At 39.8% G+C, this 12,500-nt stretch overlaps 3 protein-coding genes across 4 annotated transcripts in view; 1 reads left to right on the forward strand and 2 right to left on the reverse strand.

Moving 5' to 3' along the window:
- Window positions 1-5,441, forward strand: part of gys2 (glycogen synthase 2) — a 25,277-nt gene extending 19,836 nt beyond the window's left edge. The window contains exons 13-16 of one of the 2 annotated variants that reach the window (XM_047162371.2): window positions 182-277; window positions 705-868; window positions 2,275-2,378; window positions 4,985-5,441. In XM_047162371.2, coding sequence (XP_047018327.1) covers window positions 182-277; window positions 705-868; window positions 2,275-2,378; window positions 4,985-5,144 — 524 coding nt within the window. In that variant the 3' untranslated portion in view covers window positions 5,145-5,441. The remainder of the gene's footprint in view (window positions 1-181; window positions 278-704; window positions 869-2,274; window positions 2,379-4,984) is intronic. The other variant, XM_017493951.3, reaches the window with a different exon arrangement.
- On the reverse strand, window positions 5,329-11,222 carry spx (spexin hormone). The gene is made up of 6 exons (XM_053688184.1): window positions 7,579-11,222; window positions 6,502-6,582; window positions 6,319-6,376; window positions 6,163-6,225; window positions 5,981-6,067; window positions 5,329-5,864 (listed from the first exon to the last, which is right to left on the reverse strand). Exons 1-6 carry the CDS (start codon window positions 7,582-7,584, stop codon window positions 5,806-5,808), a joined length of 354 nt encoding a protein of 117 aa, XP_053544159.1. The 5' UTR covers window positions 7,585-11,222; the 3' UTR covers window positions 5,329-5,805.
- Window positions 11,223-11,374: 152 nt separating this feature from the next.
- golt1ba (golgi transport 1Ba) overlaps window positions 11,375-12,500 on the reverse strand; it is a 6,080-nt gene continuing 4,954 nt past the window's right edge. The window contains exon 5 of the mRNA XM_017493955.3: window positions 11,375-12,438. Coding sequence (XP_017349444.1) covers window positions 12,400-12,438 — 39 coding nt within the window. The 3' untranslated portion in view covers window positions 11,375-12,399. The remainder of the gene's footprint in view (window positions 12,439-12,500) is intronic.

A 12,500-nucleotide genomic window follows, 5' to 3' on the forward strand; every position in this document is an offset into this window, starting at 1 on the left:
CAAAAAGACTCGATCGTGTTGGACCGAGCTGTCCTGGCCAGTACGGTTTCTTGACGATGAAAGAATTTGACGATGTTTTATGGAAAAGGTGCGGTCTTGTAGAAATGATCTGTTTATTAAACATATTAGCAGAAGCACAGAATGTCGATCGTTTGCTAATAATGCTAAATGTTTGCGTCAGGTGAGTGCACGGTGATGGGCATCCCGAGTGTGACGACTAACCTCTCCGGGTTCGGCTGCTTCATGGAGGAGCACATATCAGACCCGGCTGCCTACGGTCAGTCACCTAACCCTACATTATGGACTGGTTTCAGTGGACATTATATAAGGGACAAAACACTTCACGTTGCGCTGTTAAAGGAAAATAATCAACGATGGTGTGGCGATAAAGCCGAGTCACTGTCACCACCCCGAAGTTGATTGCGTGACCTAAAAAGTGGGTTATATATTTTATACCGCGGCAATTTTCCATTTTACTTTTTTCTTTTTATTAAACACTACATCATAATTTTTTTTATCCATTTATAGTTACCGTGAGTACGAGTTATACTGTATATACTGTTAACACTTATGTTATAGCAGATTTCTTATAAACGTAGCTCGTCACGTTACTGAGAAAGTGTAAACTCTTCTGTCCTGAAGACGTCGTAGAAGTTACGGCTTTACAGCGTCAGAGTAAAACGCAGTGCCTCTTCTCCACACAGGAATTTATATCGTGGACCGACGTTTCTGCTCGGCAGACGAGTCGTGTAATCAGCTCACTCAGTTCATGTTCACGTTCTGCCAGCAGTCACGACGGCAGCGTATCATCCAGCGCAACCGCACAGAACGCCTGTCAGACCTGCTGGACTGGAGATACCTCGGCCGGGTGAGGAGACACAGAGGACGTGTTCCTCTAGCTGTATAATGTACTCAAATATATATATATATATATATATATACATACACATAGTACTGTGCAAAAATCTTAGGCACCGTATTTATTTTACGAATTCTGTATTTCCAAACGTTACTGTCAGAAAAACAGTCCCAAAACATTAAAGATCCTCCTCCATATTTAACCGTGGTCATGAGGGACTTTCCCATACGGCTACCTCTCTGTGTGCTCCAAAACCACCTCTGTGTTTATTACCAAAAAGCTCTATTCTGGTTTCATCTGACCGTAGAACCCGATCCCATTTGAAGTTCCAGTAGTGTCGGCACACTGAAGACGCTCGAGTTTGTTTTTGGATGAGAGTAGAGGCTTTTTTCTTGAAACCCTTCCAAACAGCTTGTGGTGATGTCGGTGACTTCAGATTGTAGTTTTGGAGACTTTCTGACCCCAAGACGCAACTAAAATGCAGTTCTCCAGCTGTGATCCCTGGAGATGTTTTATCCACTCGAACCGTCCTCTTCACAGTGCGTTGAGACGATACAGACACACGTCCAATTCCAGGTCGATTCATAACATTTCCAGTCGACTGGAACGTCTTAATCATCGCCCTGATGGTGAAATGGGCGTTTTCAATGCTTGTGCTATTTTCTTATAGACACGCCCCATTGTGTGAAGCTCAACAACCTTTTGCCGCACATCACAGCTATATTCCTCGCTCTTACCCATTGTTATGAATGACTAAGGGAATTTTGGCGAATTTGTTACCTCATATTTATACCCCTGTGAAACAGAAAGTCATGGTTGAACAATTTCCTGTTCCTAGTCACCCAGGTGTATTAAAAAAAAATGTAAACTATCAATGAGAATAAACTTCAAATATATTTTTCTCATATGAATTCATAGGGGTGCCATTTAACAAATATATATTATTTTGGATAAACCTGCGTTGTGTTTGTAATTGTTTGATATGAACGAGAGCAGAGAATTTTTGTGCATTTTTTTAAACAAAAGATCAAAACATTAAACAGTAAAGACAATTTTTCACAGCCATTTCTTTGCTCATATTTACCAAGGGTGCTAATATCAGTGGAGGGCACTGGATACTCTTACACTATTACTACTATATAATTTTTATTATTTATGAATTACTGACTAAGAATTATTCAATTATAATTCATTAAATAGCGTTGTTTCTTTCTTTATTTCATTATGTCAGTCAGTCCATTAGTTCAGTTTTGTGTATAAATTTAATTGTAGCCATTTTTTGCAGACGTTTCATATAAAATCGCGATTTCGTGATGCTATGTTTTGTTTTGAGATTTTTTTTCAGGGTCACGGACCTGAAGTTTCTTCTACATTAACCTCTGGAGATGCCAGTGTATTTATTTGAACCGAAACAGTTCTCTGTGTGTCTGTGTTTCAGTTCTACATGCACGCCAGGCACCTGGCCCTCAGCAGAGCTTTTCCCGAGCTATATAAACTGGACACGCTCGCACCTCCACCGGTGAGCTGCACATCCACATCCACATCCCTCACACAATCACATCTCTGTTTCCTGTACATCATTTAAACATTTCTAATATCAGAGTGGCATCAGGCTCTTCTTTGAAAGTATTTTCTACCTCAGTCCTGACTGAACTATCCATAACGCTCCTGTAGGTGAGGTAAGTGTGTGCTGGTTCAGGTAACGATGTACTGGTGAAGAGATATCCAGGTAAAGAGATCCTTAAATAGGATTTTTTTTTTATTATTGCTTCTTGATGTGGTTCTACCTGGAACCCTTTCTGATCGGAAAACACTTTGTTGAAGCGTTACTCTGTATGACAGAGAAACCCAAGAACCCTAAGATACTATCTGTAAAGTTTGCTAGAACTTCTGTAGGATGCTGAGAACCCTCGAGGAGCCACTTTTCTGAGCGTGTACACAGTATTATATGCGTTTGATCGAAACTGATTTTATTAGACTAAACAATAAAGCATACTTCATGGGCTCTTAATGGGTATAGTTGTGCCAAAAGTTTGCACACCCCTTGCAGAATCTGCAAAGTAAGCCGGATCATGTTCACGAGTCCCTTGTTCGTCCTGAGCAGTTAAACCGCCCACTGTGCTTCAGAAAAATCCTCCAGGTCCTGCACATTCTTTACTTTTCCAGCATCTCGTACACGACCATTACGAAAGGTGCAAACGTTCACTGATGCTCAAAAAGGTGACACGATACATTAAGAGCCAGGGGCGTGTAAACTTTTGAACAAGATGATCGTTGTAAATTGTTATTATTTTGTTTAAAGATCTTTTTTTTTTTCTCCATTTACTCCCGCACTTCAGACGCTAAATAAAATAGTTACATGTCTCCCAGAAGACAGAATACTAACAATTTACACCTGTTCAAAAGTTTACACCCCCCCGGCTCTTAACGCATCGTGTTGCCTTCTTGAGCATCAGTGAGCGTTTGCACCTCGTGTAACAGTCGTGTACGAGTCCCTCAGTCGTCCTCCGTGTGAAAAGATGGATCTCAACATCATATAGCCGCTACTGGAAAGAGCTCAGATGTGCAGAAGATGCTGGAAAAGTAAAGAATGTGCAGGGCCTGGAGGATTTATTCTGAAGAACAGCGGGCGGTTTAACTTCTCAGGACGAACAAGGGACTCGTGAACGACTCTCACAAAACAAACGCATCATGTCGTGGATCACCCAGGTAACGACACACGGGATTAATAATCAAGGGTGCGTAAACTTTTCAACTGGTTCATTTGTGTAAATTCAGCTATAATCTTGTCTTGTGGACTATAACGTAAACATCTCTTATGTGAGATAGTCTATTCAAGACGGGACTAAACAAACAACAACATGGGATTTTTATGATCCGTCTTATTTTGTTAACAGTGTTAAGATTCAGCAGATTCTGCAAGGGGTGTGCAAACTTTTGGGTATAACTGTACTTTGAATAGTCACAGATCCGGAACTTCCTAAAATAAAGGTGACAGAACAGCTTTGTTTTCTAAAGAACCTGTTATCTGATGATGAAGAACGTCACTACGGATGTGATCCTCTGTGTGTAAGGATTTATATAAGGATCATGGCCCAAAACGTTCCTTACAGAACAAAAGTTCTACGTCGTCTCGCTAAAGAACCTTCTCTGTCACGTGTTTTTAAAAAAATTTTTTATTTTAAAGATAAGATCCTTTAAACTATTTAAAGGATAGAACTATTTAAATTTGACTCTTCCTACAGACGTTCTACGCTTAACAACTTAAAATTTACATCTGGGATTTACGGCTCGTCTACTTGGAACCCTTTCTGATCGGGTTCTACACTGGACATTTGAAGGTTCCGCTTGAAACAAAACAAAAAAAAAATGGAAACCTTTCAGGTTCTAGATCGAATGTTTTTAGTGTACGAGACACTAGCTGAAAAAGAAATAAATAAATAAATAACCGGAATAACTTCGTCGGAGTGCTGGAACGATGATCACGGGAGTTGGATTGTTGTTTTTTTAAAGGGGTTCGTACTTGGATCCATCTCTGAAAGGGAAAGCCTGTGTTGTTGGGCTCTACACAGAACCTGAAGGTTTAAAAGACGCTCTAAACCTTTTTTTTTTTGTTTTTTTTTTTACTAAAGGTGTACGTTCATATAAATGAATTGTCCTAATTCACTCTTTTTATTTCCAATACACTTTATCTATAGCTGAAGGCACTGCGGCGGATGAATATTTAAAGGTGCGGTAGTCGATTTTTTTTTAAAGGTGCAATAGGTGACTTGTGCAAATATAGAGAACATGATCAAATGAAAATAAAAAACGTTTTAGATCAGAAGTGTATCAAGCGGCTGAGGAAAACCTGATCGGAAAACTGACTCCCGGTCTGGAATACTTGTTTGTGTTTGGATTTACTATACGGGCCATTGTATATCTTGGGGGGGCGGAGCCTCGGGAATATGGGTGGGAATGGGGGCTTTAAATGAACTGGTTGTGTAACATTTGGCTATGAAGGAACGTATCAGTGTTCTCGGAGTTGGAAAAAGCAGACATTTTGTCTGTAATGTACTGTACATGAGAAATTGTGAGATCATCGTGTGATGATGACACATCTGTGGTTTGTGAATGTCTTCCCAGACTCAAGGATTCCGTTATCCCCGTCCCCCGTCGGTCCCGCCCTCTCCCTCGGCCTCCCTCCACTCCACCCCGCATCACAGCGACGCCGAGGACGAGGACGAGGACGAAGACGACGCCGAGCCCTACGATGAAGAAGAGGAGGCCGAGAGGGACAGAGTGAACATCAAGTCGCCCTTCAGTCTAGGAGCCGTACCGAAGGGTAAGAAGAAGCAACCGGGAGAATACGGGAATTAGAGATGCCACGCCCATACCACACAAAACCCCGCCCACTTTCACACCTTGCCCCACCCACTTGTTAAGCTCAACATTCCGGAAGTATGAAGCATGTTGATGTCACGAAGAAATGGCATTTCTGATTGTGGACACCACGACCACAATAAGTTGAGTGCAAAAGTTTGTGCCCCCCCCTTTTTTTTTTTGTATTAAAGGAGGATGTTTTACAATTTCCCCATTAAAACATGTCTGTGTCTCCATGCGGTAAACAAGACTACAATCCGAAATCACTTGCTTTTCCTGAAACGCTTCGCGATCGATCTCGTCATCCGCTTTGCGGCAGCGGCGTTGAAAAATCCACAGTGAAAGGCTGTCACGTTATTTTCACAAGGAAAACAAACCTCGCCTTAAACATGACGGAGCCCGACGGATGCTGTGGATGCGAATCCAGTTTTATTAAACACCACAAACACACAGGAAGTTCAAAATCTGTGCGTCGTACATGAAATATCCATTAAACACGAGTTTACCTCAAACAAGACGGAAATACAGCGAGAACAGAAATGAATAAAACTGTACAGTTCAGTTCATATAACGCAGGACCTTTCTCAGAAGTAGTCTCTTTTCCAAACCGGGGCGTCTTGCAAGAATAATCCGTTATCCATTCCTGAAATGGGAAATAAATAAACAAATAAACAAACAAACAAACAAATAAAGTGTTGGGTTTTATCATCGCGTGCCTGACGAGCTTATTAGACTATAGAAAATAACAGAGACGACGACCTTCGTCTTTGGCTTGCTGGAGGAAGTTGAGGAGGACGGTGGCCGCCTTGGAGACGCTCAGATTCTCCGTGTTTTCATTCTGCGTTTCTGAGAACAGCAAAATAATCATAATAATTACGATAAAGCCAGGGTTTATGAATACTGTCAGAAAACGTGTCGAGGATCAGAATGACGACCCGTACCTAAGTGGAGCGTGTCGAAGACGTCTCCCTCGTTTCTGTCCACCGACACGAAGCGCCGTCCCTCTGCAAAGAACAAGACGTTCACCGAGACGTTAAAGAGTCCAGAGCGCAAGTCTGCTGATTGATCTGAGGAAACGGATCAGAAGTTGTACATACGTGTGCCTTTGAGGTACAGCATGGCCTGAGGAGTCCAGTTACGCCGCTGGAACCTGCCCTGAAATGAAATAAAGATTTATAGAAAATATCATGTTCATTTCAGTGCAAGGGATTTGAAACGATAACGTTAAGATTTGTGTGTGTGTGTGTGTGTGTGTGTGTGTGTGTGTGTGTGTGTGTTACCTTCGGAGCACTGCACGCCTGAGAGACAAGTGAGGACAGCAAGAGGAACACCAGCGCATAAGCTGCGAACATCTTCACACTCTGACACACACACACACACACACACACACACACACACACACACACACACACACACACACAGGTTAGGTTTTTTTTTTATAATTATTTGTTTAAATGAATGAGTTTTTTTTACTCTCTGAATCACTCTCATAACTACATTTATTTCTCATTAATGAATGTAATTTTTTTTTTTTAAATGCACATTTATAATTCACAAACAATAAACAAACAAATAAGTCAATAAAGGACAGGACTCTAGGACTCTGTCTGTAATCGTGCGCAAAGACGAAAGATAAGATCCCATAACGTGACAAAATAATGACTAAATAATTACAAGTATTTATTAAATGATACGACTACCGATAATCATGACATCATTAGAACGGTTAAAAGCTGTGACTTTTTATTTTTTACATGACAAAGAAACAAAAGATCTAATTTCCTCTGAATTACATACAAATATACAAACAAACAAACAAACAAATAAATAAATGGAGGATTCCCTCGGTATTCACCTACAATATAAAGATCTAATTCAATAATAAATAACAGGATTCTCGATTAAATAGGACTAATAATAATAATAATAATAATAATAATAATAATAATAATAATAATAATAATAATAATAATAATAATAAAAGGATTCTATCTGTAATCATGTGCAAAGATAAAGAAAAGATTACAAAAATAAATCTCATCAAACAGAAATTACCCAATCAACCAACTGTGTACTAAATAGGGCTCATACTAATAAATTAGATATATTTAAAGGTGCGAAATTAAATAAATAAAAACTATCACGTGCAAGAAAAAGATAAGAATGAAAAATAAATAATTTTATAATAGTTCATTAATAGGATGTTTTACTAAATACTACTACTAATAATAAGACAGTAGAAAGTAGAGTTCCTCTGTCTATGCTAGGCAACACACACACACACACACACACACACACACACACACACACACACACACACACACACACACACACACACACACAGGTGAGTCTCTTACCTTCATGTCTCTGCCGGGAGCTCCTCAGTGTGTTGGAGAGAGAGAGAGAGAGAGGAGTGTGGATAAAGTCGCTCCTAAAAATTCACTCCTATTTATAATAAGAGCATGGAGGGTGGAGGAAGTCTCACACACACACACACACACACACACACACACACACACACACACACACACACACACACACACACCGCTGTGGTTAATGAGCAGCATCTATGACGATAGGTCAAGAAACATTGATTAACACGTGGGAAGGGCTTGTACACTTTTAGCAATAAATAAACAAACAAACAAACAAACAAATAAACAAACACACACACACACACACACACACACACACACACACCCCTGCGGTACAGTTTACAGTTCCATTTAAAAAGAACATTTTCTGATACCTGACCCTCAGAGACGATGTAATAAACTATTCATTATGACGTCACATAATTCTATCAGAATTCTCAAACACATCACGTTAACGCCGTGTACATCGCACATTTCTAAAGTGCTTACTAAATAACTCGGTGGCGACACGCCGTTTAGAACACTTACAGAAATATAATCTAGTGAAACATCATTCGTCTGCTACATTAACAGTGGACGTCACACGTCGATGAATGCGTTATTAAACAGCACTCGCTGGTGACGTGATAAGCTCGTTCTGAAGGTGACAAACAGACCGTTTAGACGGTTTATCTGTTAACACCTCGTACGAGATGGCTATAAGCGCTCATATGAACTATGAACACATCCAGATCACGTTATAGAAGCATTCATAACGTATTACACACGATATTTATTACGCATTATCAACACGACCGCTCACGACGTACGGTATCGCAACACCGTTACCAAGGAAACCAAGCGCGCGGTATTGATATACTGTTACAAACACCGCGTGCGGTGAATTCGATGCCTTACAAACCAAAAATTATAATGCCTTTTAAAAAATTATTAATAAATAAATAAATAAATAGAGCAAGGTTTATAACGCCTGATGTTCTGAATAGCTGATATATTTATAAACAGCTTATGACATAGCGTCTCTGACGCTCAGCTCACGGCGATGACGGAACGCGAAATATCCTGAAACTTTTATATCCGTCTGATGTTTTCGAAATATTTATTGTAATGCAGACACTTCAGTAGACGATAGATTTCATAAAAGACAGATTCCGGATCCTCTGATGATGATGATGAATATTGATGATGATGATGATGCAATAAGATTTTTTAGAAATGCCATGTAAATATACACGGTTGATATTTTTCGATATTTATCGCACTGTATGAATGTTAGATCTGTTTATCTCGAGAAGTAAGCTCATATTATATATTAGAAGGGATTTATATTATACGAGGCTTTTACAAAGCAGATGAATTAGTGACACGTCTGTAGAGATATGAATGTGTTTACGACGTGATCGGTGAAGCGTCTCTCTCTCTCTCTCTGTCTGTCTCACACACTTTTCTTCTGAATGGCCGTATGATGAAAGGGTTTCCCCACTCGGCCGGGATTGATGACGTTCTCCTCTGGACAGTGTATTGAGCGTCTCTGTGACCCGAGGTGATTAACGACGCTACACCACTTCCTCTTACCTTTTTTAGCCAACATCAATCATGTTAATAACCGCCCTTGCTCACTTTATCAATCTCCCCTTTCTCACGTAGATTTTATTTCAAACCTAGAATGATGGATTATAAATGAGGGGGAAAAACCTGTGTCTCCATTTTACAGTGTGAAAACGGTGAATGATTAGATACGCTTCGTACAGGTTGCCTGACATTACGGAATCTGCTGTAGTACATCCATACATCGTCTATACCGCTTATCCTCTTCAGGGTCACGGGGAACCTGGAGACTGTCCCAGGGAGCATGAGGCACAAGGCGGGGTACACCCTGGACAGGGTGCCAATCCATACACACTCAGACACACATTCATACACTACGGACACTTTAGACACGCCAATCAGACTACCATGCATGTGTTTGGACTGGGGGAGGAAACCGGAGTACCCGGAGGGCAGCACGGGGAGAACATGCAAACTCCACACACACACACACACACAGGGCCACGGTGGGAATCGAAGCCCCGACCCTGGAAGTGTGAGGCGAACGTGCTAACCGCTAAGCTTGTTAAATATGGGGCGTAGAGATTTTCAGGGTCCTGCGCCCCTACCCCCGGTGAATATGGAGAGCTGACTGTACTTTGTTTTTCTTTCTCTGAGGAATGGTTTTTCGACTGAATTGAATATTTAGTCCTCGGCACAAAGCTTTACATTTGGTGTAAAAACCCAACACCACGAGAACGCCGTCTGTACTGTGAAGCGTGGTGGTGGAAGCATCGCGCTCAAACTTATCCTCGGTCTCGTCGTCGTTCTTCCGACTAATCCAGAATGTTGAGCCTGACCTCCGGTGTACGGACTCCTCCACGGCAGGACTCGAGCTTGTGGCGTATTCTTCCCAATTGAAATAAATCAATCAATCAATCATCCTTTTAATGTCGCTTCAAAGTGTGGGATATTTTTAATCACCGTCATGCATTATGAGAATATTTACTTTTAATAAATCATAAAAGGTTTAAAAAAATTTTAAAAAAACAATAAAAAAAGTTACCCTGACTGTACCCTGATGGAATTCAAAATTCTCAGAATTTTGGTAGTAAATATTTTTACGGTGATGAAAGTTTGTAACGCTTCTCAAGTCTTCCTAACGAATATTAAAGGCTCGTTAAAGAGCACCTTCTAAAACTCATCAAATAGTGTCTCGTTTAATGAAGATCATTTATCGTCGCTCGTTAAAATAAAAACCTGATCCGTCCTAAATGGTGCGATTTAAAAAAAAAAAAAAAAAAAACGTTTAAAAAATAAATAAATAAAATAAAATAATAAAAATAGAACGGTCCGGATTCTTACAGAGAATTCAAATACTTACGCCACGACACAGAAATAACGACAGTATACAGAGCCCTTCAAGATCATGGACACCTGTAAAATACACATAAAAAGCCTTAAACCTTAAAGAAAATTTGTAAAAAAATAAAATAAAATAAATAATAATAATAATAATAAAAAAAAAAAGTTTAAAAGAAAATGAACAGAATTGTTACTTCTACCAATAAACAATAGCAGTATTTTTTTTTTAAAGAAAAAAAAAAACCCAAAAAGGGTTAACACCTTAAACATGTTTAAAATAAATGACAAAAGGAAATATGAGAAAGAATATATATGAGAGATATATGTCAAGTAAAATAAAAAATAAAAAAATGAAACTTTTTAAATAAGTGAAGAAAAAAAAAAAAAAAAAAAAGAAACACTGCAGCTGACTTCCTGGGTTTTTGTTGTTGTTGTTTTTTTGTGCTGTGTATATGTATATATAAATAAAACTATGCACTGTGAGGTGTGTCATTAAGTAACTGATTGATTAATTAATTAACCCTCTACTGCATGAATTATCACATTTGCGTCAAAAAATGTTTATGGATTTTTATTACAAAACCCATGAGATTACTCCCATGACTGCACTTCCCAGATTATAACCTGCAGAGTTGTTTAGTCACCTAGTAAACATGTAAGAGTTCTATCTTTTAGAAAGGATTTAAAGACGTAAAAAAAGATACGCGGCTGGATTTACGCACTCGGAATACGTCCAAAAACGACATCCGGGCGTGTTTTAGGTGAAGCATCTTAGTATTCATTCGTTCTCACTCTTTCTATTTTTAGAAAATAAGCTGCAACTGCGAAACGTCTGAAATTCCAACAGTAAACATAGCGAATGACGCCACGAGAGAAGCCGGGCGTCTTTGTTTTTTTTTTTTTGTTTTTTTTGCCGTGTACGCCTGTTTCAATTCCTGACCGCACGTACGACGGTCCCGTTACCGCGTCTTGTTGCCGCATGGCAACGGCGAGACTTCACCGTTTAACACAACGCTGGAAATACAGAAACTTGTTGAACTGACATAAAATAAACGTGAACTTCTCTCACGGAGCGTTCAACGCGTTTCTCGAAAATAGAAAAATGGTCATGTGACATGGCAATTTTTATTTATTTATTTATTTTTTTATGTAAAAAATTAAACCTTTTTTCGCTTCCGTAGGAAAAGAGTGGCTTGGTATTATTAAAAAACAGTTTCCATGCAGTAAAGGGTTATTAAATCTGTGTTTGAATGAAAGGACAAACATCAGCTTTGTGGTGGTGTTTTGTTTGTTTGTTTGTTTGTTTTCTTTTTTAAACTGTATTTACAAAGTGTAAGCACGTGTTACTCAATATTACAGTATCTCAATATTCTGATAAAAAATAAACCTTTAAAAAAAGAAAGTACTGATCATTAACAGCCCACGTTAGAGACGTTAGCGTCGCCGTGGCGTCCGACTCGGACCTGAAGCAGACCCGAGCCGTCGGTGTAACAGGACACACCTCCCGTCCGTTCTTCCTCGTCCCGCGCGGCACCGCTCGCTCCCTCCACCGACACCGAGGACAGGGGGAGATCCGGTACTTTCCTTTCTTTCTTTTTTTTTTTTTTGAATACAGCGATAATAGACCTTATAGTATGTACATAAATAACTCCACATGCTGGTCTGTTTCAGTTCCCACACACACGGATTGGCTACGGGGGGGAAAATAAATCTCCCTCACTCACACACACACTCACACACACACTCACTCACTCACTCACTCACTCACTCACTCACTCACTCACTCACTCACTCACTCACACCCCCCGTTTAAAAGGGAAAAGAATCGGCATGGCTTTTAGAACACGAGCATAAACAGTTTGTTTTTAGGAAATCCGTCATAAATAAGGAGAAAGAATGGCACGGCGTCCGTTATACCATGCTGTTGCTCTCGCCCGCTCGGTCCGCAAACTGCGAAAGAGGGGAAAAAAACAAAGAAAGGATTATAAAAAGATAAACGAGTTTTAGAAATG

This window comes from Ictalurus punctatus, chromosome 19 (genome assembly GCF_001660625.3).
Source record: "Ictalurus punctatus breed USDA103 chromosome 19, Coco_2.0, whole genome shotgun sequence".
Lineage (NCBI taxonomy): Eukaryota > Metazoa > Chordata > Actinopteri > Siluriformes > Ictaluridae > Ictalurus > Ictalurus punctatus.